Source organism: Trachurus trachurus, assembly GCF_905171665.1.
Source record: "Trachurus trachurus genome assembly, chromosome: 9".
NCBI lineage: Eukaryota > Metazoa > Chordata > Actinopteri > Carangiformes > Carangidae > Trachurus > Trachurus trachurus.
The window spans coordinates 11,848,284-11,875,369 of NC_139895.1; the positions used below are offsets into that span (position 1 = coordinate 11,848,284).

The window sequence follows — 27,086 nt, forward strand, 5'->3', positions numbered from 1 at the left end:
GAAAGTAGCTATAGTAAAGACTTCTTTTCTGAAGAACCATTCCAACTTTACCTCATCATCAACCCAAAACAACTCCGGTTTCACATTTTGCATTTTTTGAAACAAAAACTGCCTGGCTTCGTCATATAACGGACAATAAAACACAAAATGCAGTTCATCCTCAATTACATTTAAATTACATAATGTGCATAGTCTTTCATCCTCAGGTACTGAGTTAAACCGACCAACTTCTATTGCCAGAGGGAGAATCCCAGCCCTCAACTGGGCACATAAAGATCTCTTGGATCTATCCAATGGCAAAGTCACATAGGGTTCTGAACAATATACATTTTTCAATTGGCAATAGGTTCTGAGCTTTGGTTTAAGCCAGATATCATTAGCCCATTTTTCTTTATACTCAAGAAATAACTTATGTTTCACAAAATTAACATTACAACGCAAACCATTAGTGAAAATATGTTGTTGATCAGCCTCGCTGAGGATAGCTTTCATGTCACGATACCAAGGATAGTTATGTGTTTTATCCCAGTTAAATACTTTTTTGGCTATTCTATCCTCTGGCATAGAAGACAAGCGATTCCAAAGCCTAAGCATTTCCCCTTTCTGTTTAATCAAACAGGGTTCCCAGCCCATGTCACCCTGGAGAGCCAGAGCAGGAGTAAACTTATGCACACCTAGAAAACAACGAATAGCTCGGCTTTGAATAGCATTCACCCTGGATGATTCTTTACTTCCCCATATTCCTGCTGCATATAAAAGAATCGGAGAAACACAGGCATCATAGAGCTTTGAGAAGGTAGCATACCCTAGGTTTTTACACTTCTTCATTTTACTTATAATAGAGCCTAATGCTCTACCTGCTGTATCAGTAAGTGTATTAATACCTTCTTCAAACTTAAACTGTGGGTGTGTCAGTGGTGAGGCTCTATGGTTGCTATGTCTGTTAGCACCCCGCCTTTTGTAGGTGTTTTTTAAAGATTTGAAGTTAATAAAGTGTTAAACTCATTCCCAATGGAGGACCTCATTTTTGATACACCATCATGAGTTGGAAACGACTTCAGATTCCCTCAAGTGGCCTTTTTGTAGTTAGAATGCCACTACAGTATGAATGAAAATTCATCCAGGGTGTTCCCTTAATAGGCACCGTATGGGCGGGGTAAAGCATTTACTCATGGGTGCCAACTCTAGAATTGATTGTGATTTTAAAAAAAAAGGAAACAGGCGTAAAATGTGCATGCACATTGTTATTAATCTGAAAGCTTTTGTGCGCACATATTTTCTGTGTTTCCTCTGTACGCCACCTGTAGTGATCTTTCCTATGCACAGTTTTATAAATGAGGCCCCAGAGCCAAATTTTTGTCACAGTTCAGGCCTGCCCTAAACTGTACTGTGAAAAAGAAATTGTCCCGGGGCGGTGTTTAGCTATCCTTGGTGTCATTCCCCTCTCTCTGCCTCTCCATTTCCTGTGTCTCTCAACTGTCCTATCAAATAAAGGCATGAAAAGCCAAAAAATATACTTAAAAAAATGAAAAATTGTCCCCTGGGGAACAATGACACAAGCTACATAGTAAGTTTTATACTGCACAGCTTTAATTGCATCTTTCAATAAAAAATCTTGGCCTGCTGGATTTCTTTATATGGGATTATAAACACCTGCTCCTCAAGTACTGTATGACTTATAGATATTTGGTGTAACACTGCAGATTATATTCATTACACACGTAGTAAATAATGCATGCAAGGGGGAGGAGAGAAGTTATACATGAACTGTTTCACATTTAATTTAATTCGACAGCTTTAACCGCTACGCTGCTACACGCACTTTATGAAACTATAGAAATTACAGGGTAAATGAATGCAAAGCCAATGTGCATGTTAATAAAAAAATAACAACAATCACTTACCGTCGACGAGAGTTTTGACAAGTTGCAGTTCAGGTTGACTGAAGGTGTAGTAGCGTGTATCCGTGCGTACTACGGAGAGGTGAGAGTCCTAGTATTTATGCAGACGGACCAGCCCAATGACGACAGCACCGCGTGTGCGTCTCCAGCCATTAAATTCATTTGTTTACAAACACAAACTTGAACGTGTAATGCAGAAACTGAGATGTGGGGAAAATCCATCCCTTTTTTTCTTCCAGCACCTGCTCCCAAGCTGTTATCTACAGTAGTCATCTGCGAAAAGCCTTGACTCACCCTTCGCCGAGTCTAGAAAACATGAATATTGATAGGCTACCAGATATGAATTGTAGTTCAGGGTCTGTAAAGTGTGCTCAGGTCCGGACTTACACACAAGTGGCGCTCATTGAGGAAAAAAAAAAAAAAAACGTAATATTGAAGTTGGAGCTCCACAAACAATTATTTTTTTATTACATGTCTACTGTGTGCTAATTGTGGTAATTAGAATAAATACAAATGTATAGAGATAGGGACAAAGTGGTGGCTAAGGGGTTAAAGAAATGCAGGTTGGATAAGTTACTATTTATAGTGATTTCTTGATTTCTAGTTCCTTCCTCTTAACAACTACCAGTTTCATGATGAATCCACAATATTTGAGGATCATTTAGAACCAAAAATAAATGGCTGGTTCATGAATTCAACACAGACTACTACACAGGTTATAGCCTAGATGTTAAAGGAGCTGTAGGCTATGTATGTAAGAAATGTACAGCAAGGTGTGGAAGCTGATGCACACCTAAAAAAATCTTGAAAAACAGGTGCGTTGGAGCATAGGTAGGGAGTGAACAAAGGAAAAAAGGGTCTCCCGCACACTGTCAAGTCACTTGCAAAAGACTTTAATAAAACAAACAACGTTTCGGTCCACAGGACCTTTTTCAAGCAGAGATGTGAAATGTACAGCAAGCAATCATAAAATCACTCAATATGTCACCAGAGACTAAGAACGGACAACCAGGGGAATTCTTACTGGGCTTTTAACACGTTTTTGTTGCTATTTTACATAGAAATATGCATTTTGATGGTATTTCTGACTATCATTCCCGTATTTGTGAAAAAATAACATGACAGTTGACAGGTAGGGGAAGCACTGAGCACTCTGAATACAATGGAATTCATTTAGATTCATTTATTGGCTGCAACACCGACTCACTATAAAAAATTTAATAAAAAAGTTGATATAAAAATTTTCCATAATAATAGATTCATCTTTTGTATCCTTTGTTTTTTGTTCTTATCTGACCGCACTGGGGCTGGTTCAGGGGCAGGTGGAGTAGGGGCTGACAGACAGCTGACGTATCTGTTTGGAACAAGGCATCATTTTAACAGAGGGGATTTCAACTGATTGATTATGAACAGCTTGCTAAACGTTTGACTGCATTAAAGCAGAAGTGAGTGGTCCGGTCGTTTTCGCTAATGCTGCGTTCCAGGCAGGCTTTTGAAATCGTAAATTACAGCTTCAAGTCACAACTTACGACTTTGTAGCGTTCCAGGCAACCCACTCGTGTTTTTCCGACCTGTTTTACCGGTGAAAGTCACTATAACGGCCACTCGTAACTTCCGACCGGTGAACTCGTACCAGATCGAACTGGAACGACTTCACGGTCGGAAAAATACGAGTTTCCTTGAACGCACCATAACAGTCCTCGTCCCTACGTCACCACATTCACGGCGTCCCTTGGCTGCACACACAGCCCTGCATGCCGTTCTCTCTCCTCATTGGATAAAAACTGTAGGATACGATAAATGTTTTCTCCTCGGCTCAGAGCAGAGCAGAGGGACTGACAGACCCGTGTTTCAGTCCAAACACTCTATGTAAGTGATTGCTGTCGGAAGATATAACTATTTAAGACTTATATTAACACAAATATATCACTTACTTCTGCTTTAATTATTAAACTAATACAACAGTGAAATGAAGTTTAAGTTAAGTTTTTTAAGTTTAAGTTTATTTGTCCCCATGGGGAAATTTGTTTTCACAGGCTGCACAATGAGAGACATTGTCCATTGTTTTCTTTAGAAATATGAGTTAACATGGGGAGAAAATCTGCTATTGTTTGTTTCATCTCATGCAGTACCTGCAGTACATGATTCACTTTCTCTTTTAAGTTCCCATCCATTGTCATGTCATGAGTTGATTTCTACATGTCATTTGAAGGCGTGGTGAAAAATTTCCATTTTGTAACACACGTGTACAGTTAGTGGGTGCTGATGATAGAACCCTGCATTTTTTATCAAGTGTGTCACAAGAGTCTGAGTCCAGCTGTTGTGTGGTGAGTCACACATGCCAAATGAAGATTGATACAGTCTAAAGAAACAGTCATTTATTTTACATAACTATGTACACAAATTTGAAGCAATAAAATAACACAGAGATAGCAAAAACCCAATAACTTTGTGACAAAATGTAACTTAAAAAAAAACACCTTACTGCCTAAAAACATCAGGTTCTAGCATTACAAGCAGAAACGACGAGATGTGACACCACATATGGACATACATAATGTTTTACTAAAGCACCCAGGACTAGATACTTTAATCAGTGAATAGCTGGACGAACACCTTGTCTTTAAGGGCTTCGTTCTCTCTATAGATGTACATTGGCGTATCATTGGTAGAAGGGCTGGTCTCCCCATCCTCCTGCTCTTGGCATTTTTCTTCATCCTCCTTGGACATCAGGTCATTGTAGGAGGTCACACAGACATCATGTTCTTGGAGGGAGGCGGGGTATCGGAGCGAGGATCTCTCGATTCGCACTGATCGCCTCACCGGGGTGAAAAAGCGAACCTCCTGCCCGTTCACGCGCGCTGGTTCTCTCTGTTGACTTGGGGGCCCGCTGAACAATGAACAAACATAAAGACAAAGAGACACACCGTTATTTTCAACCTTTATCTAGTTGCTAAAATCTTACGTCAGTTACATGTTACAGGAGTTTTAAAATGCAAACTAATTTCACAGTTAAATCACAGGATATTACCAAGATTACCATGCTGGTGGGAGTAAGTATGTATGTACACGTACACGAAATCAAACATTTAAACTGACAGACAGGGTGACATTAGAGTGAAAATATTAATCTAAAATGTAAAACCTGTTTCGGCACACTGAATGGTAACTACGGCACCCAGCTGGCATGAGCTGTTCCTGTACTACCCATAACAAGTCAACTTAAATGGATAGTTCAACATTTGGCAAATTGGCCAATTGCCATAATCCCTGTAGTCATAGCAGTAGGGCTCACTACCTTTAATTGTTGGTGCAAGCTATTTTTAGAACGGTGGAGCAGAGCCGCAAGCTGCTCAGAGCTACGCTACGGAGACCAATGGGACTTCTTGGTTTCCCTCATCAAACTCATCAAATACACAATCCAACAACTCAAAAACGATTTCTTGGACAAGTTGTGACCTGCACACCTTGACATAATAAAGGAGGGTTACAAGACAGAGTTGTTTTCGAGGCAAATGCAGAGACTGCTTGCCGAAAAACTGCCCCCGACGGGAACGCGCATCAGCGGTTTTGCATGAATTTACCTCAAAGTATTACCGCGTTTTAGAGTTGTTGGATTGTGTATGATGAGTTTGATGAGGGAAACCATCTCCCCGTACACAGCTCACGGCTCTGCTCCGCTGTTCTAAAAATAGCTTGCACCGACAACTAAAGGTAACAAACCTACTGCTACGACTATAGGGATTATGGCAATGGGCCAGTTTGCCAAAATGTTGAACTATCCCTTTAAGCTAATGTTGTGTGTAAAGCTTTCCTACAACAGATCCCAGCTGTCTCAATTCCTACAACAACAAGACATATTTCAGGTCATGGACATGTTCACGACATGATAATAAAACAAAGTGAACTGAGAGTCACTCACCCTGAACTCTATGCTCCACAGGTCATTTCAAATGCTCTGATGCACTGCTCGCTCACTGGCTTTTGGTTGTCTTTAACTTTCTCCCTGATGATCCACGTCAAATACAAAATATCTCCAGACAGATTGTCTGCTTTTTTTGCTCTTTCCACAAGTCACAGTAGACATGTTGCTGCACCATCAGTTAGTGTTGCTATTCTGCATGTTGTTACTATGATGTTTACCTGCCCTCCTCAGGGTAAATTGCATGTATATACTGCCTTTGTCTATCCTGGAAGAATCACATCTCTCCTTACGACATCTATAGCACAGAAAATCAACCCAAACCCAGGATTTTGGCATGGACTTTGTCCTGAAGCATCAGTTCTTGTGTCATCTTTAAAACCTGGGCCCCGCTTCAGAAAGCAGGTTTAGTGAACGGCAACATACTTAGTGAACTAAGTGAAGTATTTTTTGAATGTTCCCGTTTTTCTGCACGGTCAGTTTATCTGAACAGCCCTTTCTAGGGTTGCCAACCGTCCCTTGAAATACGGAATCGTCCCGTATTTGGAAACTTAAAGACGTGTCCCTTATTGAACAGATATGGGACACACGTTGTCCCGTATTTTTGAAAATCCAGTTCTGACTGTCGCTGCTGACTCTGCCTGTCTGGAATGAGCTTCTATGTTGCTGGGTCGCTGAGTTGTTGCTCGGATACGCCTGCGAAGCCGCTTTCAGAGATGTGGCTGATGCACTGATTGTCAGTTATGTGATGCACTATGCTACCCAAAAGGGCGGTGCTACCAAAGTGCGGTGGCAAAAAAAAAAAAAAAACATCGCCGAAGTAGGGAAAAGAAATACAAATGCCAGGAAAAGGTGAGAGATAATACAGAGCCAACCGCACATCGCCCAAATCCCAATGAAATGTCTGCATTAGTCACAGAGGAATGAGGTTAAACAGCCTGGGTCAGGACTCAGACAACCACAGAGGGAGGAGAGGCTTCAGGAGTCAGGGAGCTGTTTGTTCTTCACCACGTATCTCAGGAGGATGGTATAGGTATAGCATGTATTAAAGCAGAAGTGAGTGATCCGGTCGTTTTGGGTAATGCTGCGTTCCAGGCAGGCTTTTGAAACCGTAAATTACAGCTTCAGGTCACAACTTACGACTTTGTAGCGTTCCAGGCAACCCACTCGTGTTTTTCCGACCTGTTTTACCGGTGAAAGTCACTATAACGGCCACTCGTAACTTCCGACCCGTGAACTCGTACCAGATCGAACTGGTATGACTTCACAGGTCGGAAAAACACGAGTTACGAGTTTCCTTGAACGCACCATAACAGTCCTCGTCCCTACGTCACCACATTCACGCGCATCCCTTGGCTGCACACACAGCCCTTTATGCCGTTCTCTCTCCTCATTGGATAAAAACTGTAGGATACGATAAATGTTTTCTCCTCGGCTTAGAGCAGAGCAGAGGGACTGAGAGACCCGTGTTTCGGTCCAAACACTCTATGTAAGTGATTGCTGTCGGAAGATATAACTATTTAAGACTTATATTAACACAAATATATCACTTACTTCTGCTTTAATAATTAATAAAAAAATATATATATTTAGAGATTCAAAATGTAAAAACAAGAGTCTCATGCAGCCAGTGTAGTAACATGATCCCACACAGATTTTGAGTCAACTGATCACATGACCTGAAAGCTATTGACCTAAATTGCTAAAATTGACATATTATTAGAATTATATTTATTTAATCTGACTCAAATCTGGTTGATAGATAGGCTAGCAGTGACAGAGAAGAAGGTAATCTCCTGAAAGCATAGCTGGAGAAGCTGAACCACAGCTCATGGGTAAGTGGAAGGCCTACTGCAGGACGTTTAATCACATGTAGTTCACTGCCCCTCAAACTGTGACTGTCTGTAGGCTACCAAAAGTTCATCATATAGAAATATGATCTAACAGTAATGTAGTAAAAATAAAAATAAACCTAAACTGTATTTTGTACAGCTAATAATATAGTGGTAATTATAATAAAAATATATGTTGTAAAAATGTAATGTAGTAGCTAGAATAAAATATTAACAATTAAAATTATGTTGTATTTATAACCCCCTGTCCCTTATTTTCACTTCAGAGAGTTGGCAACCCTAGCCCTACCGCTCACATGACACATCACAGACACAGGCAGTTCAGAGCAAATTGCACTTTTTTCTGTCTCTCTCTCTGATTTTTTTTCATATAAGGTAGGCTACCAGTCTATCAATAATCATCAATGTAGTATGAGTAGTATGAAGAGACTCACATTTATCAATATTGTGATCGATGCATAGACTACATCCCTGTCACATTATAATGGAGACAAACTTGAACATATCCAAATACACATTTGGAGACTGCAGTGTAAAGACATTTAGATGTTGCTTTTAAATAAAAAATGCTGAAAAATGTACTTTCTTGCTAAGAATAACATTTTTTTTCTGTTCATAAGCTTTGTAACAAAATAATTTCATATGGGGATAATGTGATTCTTCTGATATTACATGTTCAATGCAGGTTAAACAACACCATGACTGTGTGTAATGAAATTATACCGCACCCAAACTTTATTTTTATATTTCATCTTTAGTTGCTGCCAAGTTCGTTTGGGCCATACAGTCTATGGTTTCAGCAGGTGCAACTCAACAAACAAATACTAGTGAAACAAGAAAAAACTGGAAGGTCAATGTTTTTTTTTTTCGATTGTATTGTATTGTATTGTAAATGCTGATGTTCTGCTGACAGAAACCTGTCACTTCACTGGTGAGAAATGGGAGGGACGGGGCTGTTTTTTCGCTTGTTGCCAAGGTAAATCATGTTATCTTGTGAGAGAGCTCCCCGATTCCTACGAAGCCTCTTGTTCCTCTGTGGGCGTCTCCTGACTCAGGCTGTTCCTCCGTGACTAATGGAGACATTTCGTTAGGAGATGTGCGGTTGGCTCTGTATAAATAATCTCTCACGTTTTCCTGCCATTCATGTTTATTTCCCGGTTCTTTTCTATACTTCTGCAATCGTTTTTGTCTTTTTTTGCCTCCGCACTTCTGGGTAGCGCCATGCGTCAGCCACGTCTTGGAAAGCGGCATCGCAGGAGTATGCTAGCAACACTGACAGCGCTTTCTATCGGTCCAGAGATCCGCATTCTTGTAGCAACAGCGACACAACGACATAACGGTGTCTCATTGGTAGGGTCGGGCACCGAAAAACGGTTGCACATGCATAGTGAACACGTCACCCTGTGAGCCAGATATGATGTTGGTATACATTTTTTTTATATCTGCAGATAACAGCAACATACTTTTCAACATGTTGAAGCTTGCTAGCCGGTGCATATTTAGCATTGCTGCACATGCATAGTGAACACGTCACCCTATGAGTCAGACATGATGGCATACATTTTTTTGTATATCTGCAGATAACAGTAACAGACTTTTTATGTTGTCGTTGGCCAATACCGGCAGTGCAAATGTAGTTGGCTACAATTACAAGTTACTAAATGTCACTAATTACATTTGATTACATTTGGATGACTTTTCTTAATTTTGAATGAATGCTCCCAACTGTTAACCATTTTCACAATTAAGACCTGGTAGTGTTAACCTTTCAGCAGTAACTTAAAGGGATAGTTCAACATTTTGGCAAATCAGCTCATTGCCATAATCCCTGTAGTCATAGCAGTAGGTTTGTTACCTTTATTTGTCGGTGTAAGCTATTTTTAGATTGACGGAGCAGTGATGTAGTGAGTCCCCGGGATCCACAGGTGGTGATTTGAGTGGGTTCCTGGGAAATTCAATGGGTCCCCAATAGGGTTGAATCACGATACCAGAATTTCAGTAGTCAATAATACCAATACCAGTAAATTTTCACGATTCTCAATACTTATTCGATACCACAACTTAAAAAAAAAAAAAGAACCCATGTTCTTCTAAATTCATTAGAAGAACAAACGTTCTTGTATTTAAGCTCCACTGAGCTTCAACAACTTCTCAGGCAGAAACATGAAGTAAGAACAGAGTTAAAATGGTAAATATGGCTCAACACAAACAGAAAGTAATGTAGTCATTACTTTTATCCTCCAAGTAGTTCAACCAGAGTACTGTTGGTCAATGAGAAGCTCATTCCAGACAGGCAGAGTCAGGAGCGGCATCAGAACTTCACTGTTTCATTATAATAAAAATTGCCCAACATGGATTTTCAAAGTGCGTCCCGTATCAGTTCAATAAGGGACACGTCTTTTAGTCAATTCTGTATTTTAAGGGACGGTTGGCATTGGCAACCCTATCCAAGATGGTTTGGACCAGAGAAAAAACAAACGTGTGTAAACATGAAACACAGAGCTGAAAAATGAATGTGTCATTTTTGCATCAGTTTGTGTGAAAACAGCCTGAAAGTGAATGAATGAGAACAACAGTACTCTGGTTGAACTACTTGAAGGATAAAAGTAATGACTACATTACTTTCTGTTTGTGTTGAGCCAAGTTTTCATTTGATTCTGTCAAAGGATTACAAAGCAACTGCTGCAGTAATAAAAATCTAAACCTGTAAATTGGCCCATTGCCATAGTCATAGCAGTAGGTTCGTCACTTTAATTGTTGGTGCAAGCTATTTTTAGAACGGCCGAGCCGTGAGCTACTCAGAGCTACGCTACGGAGGCTCACATCAAACTCATCAAATGCACAATCCAACAACTCCATCTCCAATCCAACGTTCTGTTATTATCGTGTGGTGAATGTGCAGGTCACAACTTGTCCACGAGAGCATTTTGGAGTTGTTGGATTGTGTATTTGATGAGTTTGATGAGGGAAACCAAGAAATCCCATTAGCTTGCGGCTCTGCTTCGCTGTTCTAAAAATCTGTCACATGACTGCGTTTCGCCAATCAGATGTAGCCACTCGCGACGTTTGCCTCCGTGTAACCAATCAGACAGAGCCAGGCAGTCACATGACCGCACACAAAATCTCCGCGGTAAACATGACGGCCACTCAGCCTCAAATTTGAGAAACTGCGGCTAGTAAATGATTAGGATGACGTCAGCCCTGGTATGTCGTGGATTACGTCCGTGAAGGCAAAGATATTCAATATAAACCGTCTTTGGTGAAGGTTCTCAGTCATCCAGGTCCCCCCAATTCCAATCCGCCCCCTAAAGACTCAAGCCCTGAACCCTCACTGACTTAAGTGACGTCAGCTGTAAGTGACAGAGTGTGAGAGTCTGTGAGGGTCCAGATGCTGTAAATATGAATGGAAAAGCACTTACACACTCTCACAACACATTACCTTGACAACAACATGTTGTTGACTCCGGTCTTGGGCCGATAATTTACCGTACTTTCAACGCGCACAAGGTGTGTGAGGTGGACGGACTCAAAACAAAATGTTCCCGGATCAGATCTGCTCAAATCATCATCAATAATCACAAACTGCACGTTAATACTGACAGTAAACTTCTTCTTTTTTTCTTTCTTTCTTTTGGTTGTTGCTCCTGTCCATTAACAATAAAGAGAGCGGTGCAGCTCTCTCTGACTACGTGTGGTAATTAACTTTTTTTTTTAACACTTGCGTTCCGACGGCATCTCATGTGTTTGACTTCACAACGCTATGAACTGTGGGTAATTCCCCTACCCAAAGTCAGCATCGGTGCTGACTTACGGTAAGGGGGCAGTAAGGGCTCATTCACTGACTCACTGACTTGATGATCTGACAATGGAACAGCCCTCACACACTCACGGACTTCCCGTGAACGCGCCTCTAAGTCAGTGAGTCCGTGAGGGGTCGGATTGGAATTGGGCCGTCATCGTATTTTCTTCCTCCCTAGGAAGTTTACACATGTGACTCCTAGTCACATGACCACCCCTCCAGTTTCGGGGTGTGGTCATGTGACTCGAGTCTCGGGGGTGTGGTCATGTGACTTTGGTTTCACTAGAAACCTGCTAGTTTTGTTTTTATCCTCTGTGAGGCCCTTTGTGTTACACTGTATAAAAAGTGCCATATAAATAAAGTTGATTTGATTTGATTTGATTTAGAAACCAATCATAGGACCACCCACTCTGTTGAACTATCCCTTTAAGTTACTGCTGAGAGGTTAACACTATCAGGTCTTAATTGTGAAAATGGTTAACAGTTGGGAGCATTCATTCAAAATTAAGAAAAGTCATCCAAATGTAATCAAATGTAATTAGTGACATTACTTTGAGAAAGCAATTGAAATAGTTACACTGCATTTTCAACAGCAACTTGTAATTGTAACCAACTACATTTGCACTGCTGGTATTGGCCAACAACAACATAAAAAGTCTGTTACTGTTATCTGCAGATATACAAAAAATGTATACCAACATCATATCTGGCTCACAGGGTGACGTGTTCACTATGCATGTGCAGCAATGCTAAATGTGCACCGGCTAGCGAGCTTCAACATGTTGAAAAGTATGTTACTGATACCTGCAGATATAAAAAAATATATATGAAACAGAGGAACGCCGCACACCGAGCTGAGTGTGCGGCGTTCCTCTGTTTCTGTCTTCAGTTTTGTCCATCGCCAGCACCTCCACAACCTACGCTGTGCGTTGCTTTTCATCTGAACAATAAAAAAAATGTATACCAACATCATATCTGGCTCACGGGGTGACGTGTTCACTATGCATGTGCTAAAAGTGCACCGGCTAGCGAGCTTCAACATGTCGACTCTATGACAGAACTTTGACGTATCTGAAATAGACAATAAAATTGCTATTAACGATTTGTTGAGTGATGTCTTTATCTGTAAATACGTCATCACAACTAGAGTATCAGGTTAATTCGCAGCGACAGTTAAATAAGTCCCAGGTTCGTTCTTTTTTTTATCCAGCTCCATGTCACTAACAAATGTTTTTATTAAACTTGACAGAGGAGAAACAATTATTTTCATATCAAACCTACCCAGGAGTCGCAGTAATCTTATACTTGACTACAGATGAGTCTCCTTTCTCCCCACAGATGAGAGCTCTGACCGGTTTAGGGGTCATCATTGGGTTGTTGACACTTTCAGGAGAGCTTTCAACTGTCAGACTTTGGTCGTCATTTTTCTCATTTGATTCAACTGCTGAATAAGGAAAAAGGAAGAATTCAAGAGTTAAAGCCAAAACCACATACATTACATTTTGCCAACTATTTCACTGTTGAGTAACAGAGAACTCTGGCTGAATGGTTGTCTGTTTTCGGGGGCGGGCAGCCACAGCCATGTGTTTCAGTTTTCCACATGTCCCCAGGTTACCTTGGATCTCATCCTTTTTCTTCAGAATCTCAAACACCACCGTCCGCAGCTCATCCACTGGCTATAAATGAAAAAGAAACAAAGAAATATTTAAATTGATCCGTTATTTTTTAAACTGAAACATAAAAGTGTGTGGTAGAATCTGAAGAAATATTATTCACTGCAAATCCAATTTCCCTCGGGATATGAATAAAAACTGAACTGAACTTCACTTCACTCAGTCAGTGGAAGAAGATAAGTTTTCATTTGATTCTGTCAAAGGATTACAAAGTGTTAGGGTAAAAATTGTCTTAACATTGAATATTTACTTTTACTAACTGAAGTTGATATTGTGCCTTACTGATTAATAAATAAAACACCAATGTTTTACTGACTGATGAAATAAAGCTGAACCTGTGTCTCTACACTGGAGATTGCCAAGCTGCACACACTAACCTTATCACCAGAACTAACACTGAACACATATTCTCCACTTTGACATTACTGATCAACACTGAATATATCTCACTGATGATTGTTTTATTAGATTGAGCACTTACTCATTTTACCCAATTAAACAAGTTAATCCTGCGTGGTGTGAAACATTGCCCTTATGTACCTGTTTATGCATTCACTTTAAGTAGTAGTAAAGTTTAGTCTCATGTTTTAACTAACCTATTGTGTCTTATATTTTTGACTAACCCATTGAGTTATAATATAATGCAATGAGTACCAGTAACCTGTTTGATCATTCAGAGGTAAACTGAGGGCACACAGAGCCACAGTGAAAGCAAAACATCTCCAAGGCCGAAGGGAGGAGAGGATGAGAGGCCTGTGGCCCGCTGAATGAAGCATTGTGAGGAAGAGTTTTAATGGTCTGTATTATCTGCCCTGACCCCTCAGACACCTGGGATGTTAAGTTATGTGTAGGGAGGGCTTTGTTGTGTTTCAGGCCCAGAGGTTTGTGTGCTGGGAAGATGGGACCAGCCTGTGCCAGCCAGAGGGCACCAACGAAGGGAGGGCTAAAGTCTAAACCACAGCACCTCCCCACCTGTTTTTGACCAATAAGAATAAATTACACACACATAGTGCGAAGTATTAAGAATCAATGTAACGCCTTTGTCTTGGCCAGATGCAAATTGCAGATGACAGAGAATTCTCGCTCTCTTGGGATGGTGGTTGCAGCTAACTGCTTGCAGACTGCGATTTCCTGAACAGGAGAGTTTTTTGCATCTGATTCCTTTGATGATCCAATTTAATAAATAGTTAACCGGAACGTCGTTGTTTGTCCTCTCCTGGAATTAACGAACACGCAATGTCAGTTTTCCTGTTTTTTCAACCTGACAAAAGCAACTGCTGCAGTAATAAAAATCTAAACCTGTATACAACAAGCAATTAAGCAAGTGCTCATAAAGTCTTGTGGTTAAATGGATAGTTCAACATTTTGGCAAATTGGCCCATAGCAGTAGGTTCGTCACTTTAATTGTTGGTGCAAGCTATTTTTAGAACGGCCGAGCCGTGAGCTACTCAGAGCTACACTACGGAGGCTCACATCAAACTCATCAAATGCACAATCCAACAACTCTATCTCCAATCCAACGTTCTGTTATTATCTCATAGCGTGGTGAATGTGCAGGTCACAACTTGTCCACGAGAGCATTTTGGAGTTGTTGGATTGTGTATTTGATGAGTTTGATGAGGGAAACCAAGAAATCCCATTAGCTTGCGGCTCTGCTTCGCTGTTCTAAAAATATCTTGCACCGACAAATAAAGGTAACAAACCTACTGCTATGAGGGACTATAGCAATGGGCCAAAATGCTTTACTATCCCTTTAATGACGGTGACCAAAAATATTTCTAACTGATTCTGCAGTACTTTAATATCTCTTTTCACACACTGACAACAGGTAAGCGTCGTGATATGAATAATGTTGTCTAATAGCAGCCGAACATACGTTAGGACAGCATTGGTAGGCGAGCTGCTGCAGAGTGTGATTCAAAGTCATAAATGCGATCAGTGATACAACACTTGGCAACAAACGGCTGCCCAACCCTAGGTAAAAAAAATGTCAAACCACCTGACATCCCAGGTAGTTTTGTTGTTGCTCTGTGTATAGTAAATTGAATTTTGTGTTTTCCACCGGAGGATATTTTCTCCGTGACGTCTGCATTAGCTTGTTATGCTGGACCGCACTCAATCATTCCAATCACACATAAATAATGATGCTCCCTCAGCTTTCTTCCATCTACGTAACATCTCACGTCTGTGCCAATATCTCACACCCATCAGTACTGCTGCATCTCAGACATGATCGACAGACATTTGGCTTGATGCTCCCTCTGACTCCACATCAAAGACAATGACTGCGTTTACATGCACTCCAGTACCCCGGTTTTAATCGGGTTTTTTAAGTACCCCGTATTTTGATCAAATTCGGGGTATGGTGTTTACATGGACTTAGAGACACCCGGTTATTCAGTATCCCTGTATACATGATAAATACAGTATCCCGGTTTCTGATTACTGCGTCTTACGTGCGTATGTGTGTTTCATTCATGTTTATTGTTTACAACAGGAAGCGCAACTACTAGGAAATATGTAGGTCAGGAAATTTACAAATTAAAAATGCTGCCATGTTATATAACTTAAAGCAGAAGTAAGCGATCCGGTCGTTTTGGCTAATGCTGCGTTCCAGGCAGGCTTTTGAAACCGTAAATTACAGCTTCAAGTCACAATTTACGACTTTGTAGCGTTCCAGGCAACCCACTCGTGTTTCTCCGACCTGTTTTACCGGTGAAAGTCACTATAACGGCCACTCGTAACTTCCGACCCGTGAACTCGTACCAGATCGAACTGGTATGACTTCACAGGTCGGAAAAACACGAGTTACGAGTTTCCTTGAACGCACCATAACAGTCCTCGTCCCTACGTCACCACATTCACGGCGTCCCTTGGCTGCACACACAGCCCTGCATGCCGTTCTCTCTCCTCATTGGATAAAAACTGTAGGATACGATAAATGTTTTCTCCTCGGCTCAGAGCAGAGTGACTGACAGATCCGTGTTTCGGTCCAAACACTCTATATAAGTGATTGCTGTCGGAAGATATAACTATTTAAGACTTATATTAACACAAATATATCACTTACTTCTGCTTTAATAAAAGAAAAAAAATGTATGTAGACTGATCGGTTTATTGTAAAACATGCATTTATTGATGTAAAGTGGTGATTTCTGTACACACGTTAGGCGACAGAGCCTCCAGGCAGCACTGCTCTGTCCAATAACGCTACACACATGAAGCTTCACTTTTCATTCAAACAAACTAAGGCAACTGCCACAATTATTAGATTTCATCAATGAGACTAGCATTTATCTCCTAAAAAGACTATAACCAGCCGGCAGTAAACATCTAAAAACCTACGGGTAAGTTAATCAGCGATCGTTTTCTCCACCGAGGTGACGGAGTAGTCTGGCCGGCCGAGCACGTCAGGAGACGGGGTTGCTGCCTCTGTGATGTCCCGGTCACAGCTCACACACGGGGAGCTTCACTCCTCCGAAAAACGTCGTAGCAAACTTGTAAACAGCCGTCGTTTGGATAAACCGACCGCACATTGGGGATCTAAACAGTTACTTTCTCGCATGAAAAAAACTAACAAAAAAAATTCAATAGTCTCCTCGTCGCTCCAGAATGCGCTCTTGTTGTTGCCGTCATTTTGTACATAACGTATCCAGGGTTTCCCGCAGCGCTTTCCTGTTAAGGCGGCCGCCTTAACAACAAAGAGCTGTCGCCTAAACTAACGTCTTAAAAAAATAAAAATGTAGCGATATTCCCCAAAAACGGGGTACTTAAAAAACCCGATTAAAATCGGGGTACTGAAGTGCATGTAAACGCAGTCAATGTCAACCCATCAGCACCTGTCCCTCCCTTGATGATTTATCTCTCCACTCCCAGAAGACAAACTGAAATGCGTTATGGTTTCCGAAATTTATACAATGAAACTGCGTTGGGGTTTGTTAGACTGTGGCAAAAGACAAACATGGATAAACATGCATATGTGCACACATCCCAGGGTAAAGACAGCAAAGAAATCTGTTATAAGAGCAACATGCATCAGCTTTGCAGATGCTTCATGTCTTACCTCCAACACGACACGAACAGCCTCTTCAAACATGGGCAAGACATCCAGGTTCCCCTCCAGCTCCATCAGACGGGCCTGACAGATCCAGTATTTGGCAAACTTCTGGGACACTGGCGGCAGCCGCGACAGAACCTCCTTCACTTGGTCTGGAGGGCAGCCCTGCAGGCGCAAAGAAGCCTCACATTAAACCTCACAATACGTGCGTTTCCATTACCCCTAGAAATGCGCGAAACCTAAAATATCGTAATAAAAAACTGGTAACAAAAACACCTACATTTTGAAAAAACGCTCAAATATCGCTAAAACATTTATACGATATAAACGTGCATCGCAAAAGCGCTATGGAAACACTTATTTGGCATTTACACGTCACCAGCGTCACTGGAGATGTGTACTGTAGTTTTGTGTGTCCACAGCTGGGTTCGTTTATGTGACTGGAGGGGACGAATGAACAACATGTTTTTTTTGGCATTGACCTGGGCATTGTTTCTTTATGAATTCATCATTTCACTTTTCCGTGCATGGTTGAAGGAGATTGGCTCGCATCCACGCTCCACTCGCCTCCAGTGCCGATATGTCCCCTCCAGTCACATAAACAAACCCTGAACACAACGCCGCTACAGAATCCCCCGGGTCAAGAAAAAACATTTACAAAAACTCATGCATTCCCACAACAACCATACACATTCTAAACAAAAACTGAGCAACTTAAATGCACCACACCACTGATCACCTTCAGCACTGATCAGCACTTTAATCAACATACAGTTTGATGTGTTTTCCCCCTCAGTCTATGATGAACTTGTTTTATCTTGTTTTGTCTGAAGAGTGTCTGTCTTTCATGTGTTTTTGAGCCATGCCAAAGATGATTTTCTGTGATCAACAGACGATAAAGTTTTTTTCAATAACACCCTGTCTAGCACTTCTGCAGGAAAAGCACAACTTTAAAGAGGAACTATGCAGGATTTGCAGCTTAACTGTGCTAAATTTTTACCTTCATTAAACAGATTTGGAATAATTGTGATGGTTAATTAATGTCTTAAACCAACACTAAGGAACTTTTCACCCTTCATATAATATTTTCATAACTTTTGTGATGGTACATCGACTTACAACAGGTTGAATGACACCTCTGTCATGGCCTGAGGGGGTCTGTATCGCCTTCACGGGCACTAAGCAGCTTTGAGGAGCATGGTAGGAACCCGGCTCTCACTTAAGTTTCACTTTCACTTTGGTGAGTCACGACGAGGAGGGAGCAGGCAATGCGGCACCTTTCCGTCGGATTGTGTATGTGTGTTTACTGTGAAATGATCCGCTGGCAACAGAAACTTAGTTTGGACATCTTCTGTTAATTTCCATGCACCGGGAGATCAAGAATGTTTACGGCGCCACGCTCTGGTGCTCATGGAGTCTCCCTTCAGGCAAAACACTATCGCTTTGGGCCACTGGCGCCGCCAAACTCAACCAAAATTGAAAGTTCTTAAGTACTGCTTTAACTTGTTACGAGGGAGAATGGAGGTTCTCTGCCTTCCACGTGCATGTCACTTATTGCATCTCTAGGCCAAAAACCAACCTTGAAGGATCGGAGCCGCCGCCCCGGTGTCCCAACTCTCATCTCCGCCCCCCGTAACCCGTTATCTCTTGTTTATGACAGATTAAACTACACAAATATACATGTCTTAACACTGTATAAAAAAACATCAACACATCACCCCTGTTCTGGCCTCCCTCCACTGGCTTCCTATCCACTTTAGGATTGATTTTAAAGTGTTATTTGTTTTTAAGATTTTAAATGGTCTGGCTCCTCTATATGTGGCAGAACGTTTACAAATCCGAAATCCAGCCAGAGATCTACGGTCATCCAGTGAGTTGTTGCTGGATGTACCGAGATCAAAATTAAAAACCAAGGGCGATCGCGCCTTCTCTGTGGCTGCTCCCAGACTATGGAACAGCTTGCCATTGTCACTCCTTTAAAAAAATCCTAGCGGAAACCCTGGTATATGATATATAAGTTCGTTATCCACTGCTCTTTTAATTGCTTTCTCGCTGGCTTCGTTGTAAGCAAATGCACATGGCCAGGAGGAGGGTTAGCAAAACAGAGGAAAAGCCACCAGACTCGCATAGCTCCTCTTTAAAGCTACCTTATATTACTTATTTCTCTTCATTTTCACTCTGATTACAGAGCCTAATCAGTGTCCATGCACAGTAGTACCTAAAAAAAATGTGTCCATCACATAAATTCCAGTGAACTGGACAATACAGTGTAGCCTCGTAAACCAGCCTCTTGCGGAAATGCATTTCATTTCATTTCGACGGAGAGCCTGGCCTCATTCCCCCTGTAAGCGTTTGGGGTGGGCGGGAGCTGGGCGGGAGTAGTAGCATTGACAGACAACCCCATTCAGCCAATCAGCAAGTTGGTGTAGTGACGGGGCTTTGCACCAGTCGGTCCCTGATTGGCCAACGTGCTGTGTCAATCACAGCAGCGACGCTGATTGGCTCGGCCTTCTGAGGGTTTCAGGCCAAACGCTTACAGGGGGAATGAGGCCAGACTCTCTGTCGAAATGAAATGAAATGCATTTCCGGGAGAGGCTGGTTTACGAGGCTAAATACAGTGGGGTATTAAATCAGATACCAACAATGTGGGGGGGAAACTTGGACATTTTTTCTTCACTTCACACAAAATACCTCTCCAAGTAACTTGATGCAGTCAGCCAAGGACCTGTCGACAGCACAGATAAGGGAGTGAGCCTCGTCCTCCTCCTTCATGGTGGTCCAGAAAGGCTGATGCACAGCCACAGAGCGCCTCGTCTGAGGCTTCACTTCCATTGGAGGACGCTTGTACGAAATCCCTTTGGCTTCCCGCCACTCCTGCAGTTTTTTCCTTGAGACCAAACAACAGAGCAGTTAAGATTTAACATTTTGTTTGACAACTTCATTTTTTAGTTCACTGGACAGCGCAGCAGGGCACTAGGAGAGATTAGGGGCATTAAACCTGCCTAGAATACCTCTTTATCACTTTATCACACCACACACACACACGAGTACACCTAATCCATACAATTGAAGGGCCGGACCACACATTAACACACAACAGGAAATCTATGCCTTCTGTTTATCTTTCCATTTGAAAATCAAAATAACATGCACTCAGCAAGCTGTTTATCAGAGTACCTGATTTATGCAATTATCTAATCAGTTTATTGTGTGGCAGCAAAGCATTGCATTGCATAAAGTTATGAAGATTCGAGTCAGGGTGGGCATTAAGAGCTCCCAAGAGAAACTAGTCACAGTCTAATCCGCACAGACAATGCATCCGCTGAATGGAACCTTATTTTTCCTGGCTGCGTCTTTGCAGGAAGGCGCCTCTCAGTCGTTTTGGCCCGACAAGGCTGATTACAGGCTCATGCCATGAAGTCCAATCTGAAATATAATTTATAAATTCTGGAGAAGTAAAAAAAAAAAAAAAAAGGTTTTACTCTAAGTACAGACTCTTTTTTTTCTAGTAATGGAAATCAAATTCAATAGCCACTTTTCGACTTTTAAAAGTAATTTTCTCTCTTCATCCATCCTCACATCACTAAATCTGCTCCTGCTCAGAGTGATCACAAACTGAAGCTGCAATTCATAACAATAGACAAATGATGATCCGTCAAAGATGGGTGTCATATTGACAAAGGGAGTTGGTGATGTCGATTCTACAGACTTGCCTCACGTGGCTAATGCAGGAGATGCAGCTATGTTCAAAATTCGATTTTGGTGTTGAATCGGACTTATGTCCTTGTCCCAGTTCACATGCAACTGAGAAAATTGAATAACTGACGGGAACGTGTCCTCCTCCTCAACACAAGGTGATGATTATGCGTTGTTTCAGCAGGTTAATACGGCCTCTTTTCCAGTTCCTATTAGCCAGGCAGCAGACTGGCATTTTCGAACAGCAAGATGTTTAATAATCATACAGCTTTGTTCATTTCATATGTAATGTGCGCATACTTATTGTGCAGATAAGGTGCACACTATCCCTCGTGGTCATGGTGATTTCGAAAGCTAGACAAGAACGCTGTAACGCTAGCTTTCTTGGATGTTTTTGTTCCAGGGTCTTACGCCTATGGGGGGTGTGGAGCATGCGCATATGCGTTGTTCAGTTAAACTCCAATTATGGCATATACATGCCGGTGAAAGTTGAATTCCAATCGCATTATCTGGGTGTCTTAATCGGAGTTAGAGAACTATGATATGAGTCGGACTAATGCGTTTACACGCCTCAGTTGTCCAGTTATAGTCGGATTAAGGCAATAATTCAGTTTTCTCAAGTTGTGTCATGTAAACATACTGATAGATGCATGATCTCCCATGACAGACAGATCTGCAGTGTTGCAGCTGCTGTTTCATGTCACAGGCCAAACTCTAACCCACAGTTAATTCAGTGGTACCACATGATGGGTTCATGCCATTCGCCTACCAATAGCTGAAGAGTTACTTACATTCTTTCCTCTTGGTCAGCAGTCATTTTCTTTACTTCAGTCTGGGGAATGGCCCTGACCGAGACCTTTGGCGTCTTTGAGTTTGTTGCTCGGCCTGTAAGGCTAATGGTCCTGGCAGGTTGCGGCACTGTCCGTGACATCAGTGGAGCACCACTTCTTTTCATGACTGTTGGTGGCAGAGGGACATTTGCGGAGGTTTGTCCTTTCTTGCTTTGTGTCTCTTTACACGTTTTGGTTTTCCCTCTCAAGTCAGCCATAGCAGCAGCTTGCGTGACCTGACGTCTGACCACTTTGACAGCGGGTCTTCCCGTCGCCTCCAAGGATGTCTGGCTGTGAACTTTGCTTGGCTTCCCATTTTTCTCTCCACCGCCGTCTGATTTCTGTTTTGTTAACCTGTCTGTGGGCTCAACGGCTGGTTTATTTGTTTTTGACGTGCCTCTGCTCCTTTCAAGTTTAACAGGTGCTACTGTGCACTTGGAGGTTGGCAGTGATTTCAGTCCACAATTTGAAGATTGAAAAGATTGCTGAGAATGTTTTCCTGGAAGTGGTTTTGAGTTGGACGTGTTCTGATTTTGAACTTTAATGCCAGCTCTTGCCGTCATAGGAATAGTTCTCTCATTAATTCGATTGTTCAGAGCAGTGTTAGGAAATGTTTTCCTATGAGCCATGGCAGACTTTTGGGAAACAGAAATCGTGCTCGATAACGTGCTGGGTCGCACTTTAATAGAAGTAGTGGACCTATGAGCTGCCGGGGCAGGAATATGCAGGAAATGTGACTGTGTGTTTCTTGGTTGTGTCACTGCAGGAATGAGTCCAGTCTTTGTTTTAACAACTGGGCCAATACTCATCCGGGTGCTGACTGTTTTTGTTGGACCCAACAAGGCAGATTTTGAGACAGTGCTGAATTTTCTGAAAGAGGCTGTTTTTGAAGAGGTTTGGCTAATAGACTGCATTCCTGTGTTTGACTGTTTTTTGGGATGAATGGCTGTACTCTGCTTGGATTTGGAGGAAACAATAGTGTTCATCTGTGTAAGCACTCGGTTTTGATTAAGTTTTAATTTTGCTGGGTCATCGACTGAAGATGAATGCTTGGCTCTCTGCTGCCCAGTCAGGATATTGCCTTTAACATTCACTTTGTCAGAGACACCTAAGGCTCTTTTGGGAGGGTGTTTTGTAGATTGAGCAGCTGAAGTTTTAACTTTAGTGCCCTCAGATCTGAAAGTGACAGCTGGAGCTTTGTTTTCTTTTCCCTTATCAATCTGCAAAATCAAACAAAAAACAAAAACAGTCAAAAGATTTGTATCTTTTCAAAAGAATTACAGGGAATTAAGTCAGACTGTGATGTGGCAGCTCAGCCACGGTACAGTCACATTTAATCACTTTCAAATGCCCCCATTTTTAAGGTGTGGGAATATTTTCAATGAAACCTTCTGGTGTCATATACAGGATTAGAGATAAGAATAAAGCGTTAATGACTGTCCATGGAGTCTGCATGTATGTACTTGTACACAAGGACAGAAGCATGCAGTTACACAAACACATAAACACACCTTTAATGGGGGCGTCACAGGCTTCTTTATCTGACTGTCATCATCGCGGAGATATGACCTGCAGGGGAAGACCTTTTGTTTTAATTTACCACAGGCAGGACAACATAAACATGATGAAATGAACATGATGCAATGAAGTCTGTCAGGTCAACCAACATATTACTGTAAGCAGACAATCATTTTCTTACTTAGGGTTGGGCAGTTTCAGCCTTCCTTTCGTTGCCAAGTACTCCATCAGCTTCTGTTTACGTAGTTCTACAACAGAAAATTACAAGGTTGAGACCTGATCCTCCGGTTAATGACTTTCTATTATACACTGCAGTAAACTGCACAATATAAAGAAAGATTGCCACATAATGCCTGAACTGTAATTTTACATTTGTACCTCCACATAGTATATCACATATCAGTGTAATAGTGGGTCTATGCAATATTAATTAAAAGATTTAGAACTTCGATTTAGGTCAGTTGCAGCCGTTCAGAAGTTTAGTTTAGGTTTAGTTGCTATGGAGACAACTCCCAGGTCATAAACCAAATAAGGTAATTAGAGACACTAGCACGTGGTTTTGTAAACAAAACTCCACATACGTACGTGTAAGTAAACAGAAGGGAAAAATACCTGACACCTTGATTAGTCATCGCATTACTGTAAATGCTTCATGCATTTCGGAAATTTCTGAGTTACTTTTTTTTTAAATTTAGAGATGGTCAGATTAAGTTTACCTGTAAAGGTTATAGTGCATTTAAGGTGCTTTCTGAAATTTCATCCAAAAGCGAGACACCCCTAACTTTTAGTGAGTAGTGTATGTAACACCAGGCCAAGTATTTTAGAAGCTGTAGAGACATTTGATATTACAATGGGCTTTATGCACAGCTCCACTCTCCACTCAAAAAGAATAATTTCCTTCGGGATGAATAAAGTTCTACCTATCTATATATCACTACTTCCTGAAATAAGCCAGCTTGTTTATTTCCTGTCTTACATTATTGGACCAACTGATTAATCCAGGTGTGTCTGACCTCACAACAATGGTCAGGCACACCTGGATTAATCAGTTGGTCCAATAATGTAAGACAGGAAATAAACAAGCTGGCTTATTTCGGGAAGTAGTGGAGCTGTGCATAAAGCCCATTGTACGATATTATAAAATATCAGTCGCATAGCCTTTAAATAGAACTAGGCTAATTATAAGTAATATAAAAACAATAGAACGCTATTGGTTTATCAAACTTAACAACACTTAGAAGATACTCAGTAAGGTTCAAGGAGGTTCAAGGTTTTTATTTGTGTCCCCGTAGGGCAAGTATTGTTGCAGCAAGTAAAAAGAACACAGATACAAGACACACAATTAAAAAAAGGGGGGGGGGGAATAGTAAAATACAGTGTGCTGAAACAACAACAGTGGCACGACTAAAAGAGCCCAATAAATGACCGAAGTAAGTCATTTGAGCACTGGTTGTTTGGTGTATTGACTGTATCTACATGAAATATAAGGCAAACCAGTTATGTTGGATTTCCTATGTGTTGTAATAACTGAATACATGATTACACAGAAATCTACTGCCATCTGGCTGCAGGTTGGCGATACATTTATACTTTTGTGGAAAATGGACTGCATAAAAAAGATAAACTAATTCACCAGTTGATCAATAGAAAACCGATCCATTTCAACTAAAGAAATCCTTAAGTGTTGTGATCTCTGCTTCTAAGCTTGTGAAATATCATCATTTCAGTTTTCTCTCATATGATTTTCAGAAACTAAAATGGCCAACATAATAGTAAACGATACAAGTTGTTTCATTAACGGTCCTGTTGCAAGAAACTTTTGTTTACAGTTTTTCTCAATTGCTAAAACACTAAACCCTATTGTCTGAACCAAATTCTCAGTTGCCTGAACCCACTGATTGAATCAGTCACTCTTTTGGCAAAACCATCAGCACTTTTCACCTGTTTAGACACAACTCACCAACACATTTTCATTGTGATGCACCTGTGTTGCATAATGCTGAGCACAGGTGGCAAAAGTCAAACACAACTAAAGCACAAGTTTCACCGGTTGAACACAGCAACTCAAAATTGATAACACTTGTGTCCAATGATGTGAGGGAACATGTTGAGGATGAAGTCCTGTGGGCTGGCCCAGTACAGAGAAATGATGCTGTGGCTGAGTTACAGTACTGTATGCACTTCTCATTTGTATATTTTTGTACTTTATTTTTACGTAGGCCTACTGTATACAAGTGCTAAATGCACACGATTTCTGTTTGTTTTTGTACTGTACAAGTGCTACGTGTACAAATGCACAGGATTTCTGTTTGTTGTACTTTTTTTTTTTTTTTTTTTTTTTTTACAGTAAAGTACTTTGTACAAGTGCTAAATGCACAGGTTTTTTGTTTTGCAAGAGGAGAAGATGAGAGACGACAGGGTGAAGGAAGAGAGGATGAGGGAGGGATGAACTGGGAAGAAAAAATGAGAAGGAAGTAAAAGGGGATGAAATGGATGTGGGGAGGGAGGAGGGTGAAAGAAAGGGAAGGAGAGAAGTGCTACAGTACGTAAATGCACAGGTTTTTTGTTTTGCAACATGCATTTAGCTACAGTGAACGATAAACATTTATTTCTACAGCTTCATGTCCTGAGCATTGTGTTTTCTATTTTTCTATGTAGTGTTTAGTGGCTGCTCAGTAGTGTTTTTAATTTTGATTGACTCGGGGCACGATTTGACAACAAAGTTCAGTTTCTGGAACAGATTGAACTGTTTTGGGGTGAAAGTTTGGTTTTGCAAGAAGAGTCTGAGGTTTTGTGAATGTAGCTTGAAAATTGGGGTTTGTGTTCACAGTTTAGAGAAAATGAGAGAAGCTTTCGAGAAATGTGTCTTAGCAATCGAGAAAAACTGTAGTACTTTCTCTTTCGACCATCTAACCTTGCACTACAACACTATTCTTTATTTGTAGCATGCTTTTAGATGCTAGATCAACTGTTGGGGGAAATAATTGGGCTAATAACAGTGGGAAGTAAGACGTACGTGAGGTTTATTTGTCTACAAACTACAAGTGTTAGCCTGCTAAGCTACCTAGCATTAGCGACAACACGCTAACCAACGCTGTACGTTAAAGTGAGCTCTTTTTTAACGTTACATAATAAATTCGCTAACCTTTTCTGTTGGGGATCGAAACGGTCTCTCCTTCCTCCATGTCTGTTGGACTTCGCTTTCTTTCTTTTTTTTGCACAAGTCTGTTGTCACAAATTCCTTGTTTTTAAAACGTTAGTGGTTGACGAGACGTTAGAATACAACCGTAACAACAGAGCTGCTCGCGCATGCGGATTTGAAATTCCCGGTAGTGAACGCCTCCTCTTCTCTGATTGGACAATTTGAAATTTCAAAACAAATAGGTGAAAAGACGCATGCGCGAAAGCTTTACGCTGATTGGAGGAGAGCGTGTAAACAAAACGTTTTTTTTTTTTGAGTACAACACAAGATCCTGAAGAATGAGGTTGATGAATGAGAAGCTCTTCTTTCTTTCTTTCTTTCTTTCTTTCTTTCTTTCTTTCTTTCTTTCTATCTATCTAGGCTATCTATCTATATTTACAATAGATTTATACAACTTTCCTGTCTCCCCTTAGTGTTCCTATGGCAGTTGTAATAAGTTTACTGTAATATGTAGGGTCATAGCAAAGAATATCTTTGGTCATAGGGTTGGCGATGAGCCCTAACTCCAGTCATTTGTCCAGCGTCTTCACGGGCAGAAGAATAGGCTACAGCAGTCTGACAGCAGTGACCGTTCATTTTCCCACAATCCTTTGCACTTTAACTGTCTTTGGTAATTTTTTTAAAAATGAGACCCA

At 41.2% G+C, this 27,086-nt stretch overlaps 1 protein-coding gene across 1 annotated transcript; it reads right to left on the reverse strand.

Moving 5' to 3' along the window:
• Positions 1 to 4,490: 4,490 nt before the first annotated feature.
• Positions 4,491 to 26,539, reverse strand: ckap2l (cytoskeleton associated protein 2-like; the record flags this gene model as incomplete). The annotated part of the gene is made up of 9 exons (XM_083979861.1): positions 26,395 to 26,539; positions 23,431 to 23,497; positions 23,243 to 23,300; positions 21,693 to 22,951; positions 19,897 to 20,092; positions 17,212 to 17,370; positions 13,091 to 13,151; positions 12,757 to 12,919; positions 4,491 to 4,791 (listed from the first exon to the last, which is right to left on the reverse strand). The coding sequence occupies exons 1-9, from the start codon at positions 26,432 to 26,434 to the stop codon at positions 4,491 to 4,493; spliced, it is 2,304 nt and encodes a 767-aa protein (XP_083835987.1). The 5' UTR covers positions 26,435 to 26,539.
• Between the last annotated feature and the right edge of the window lie 547 nt (positions 26,540 to 27,086).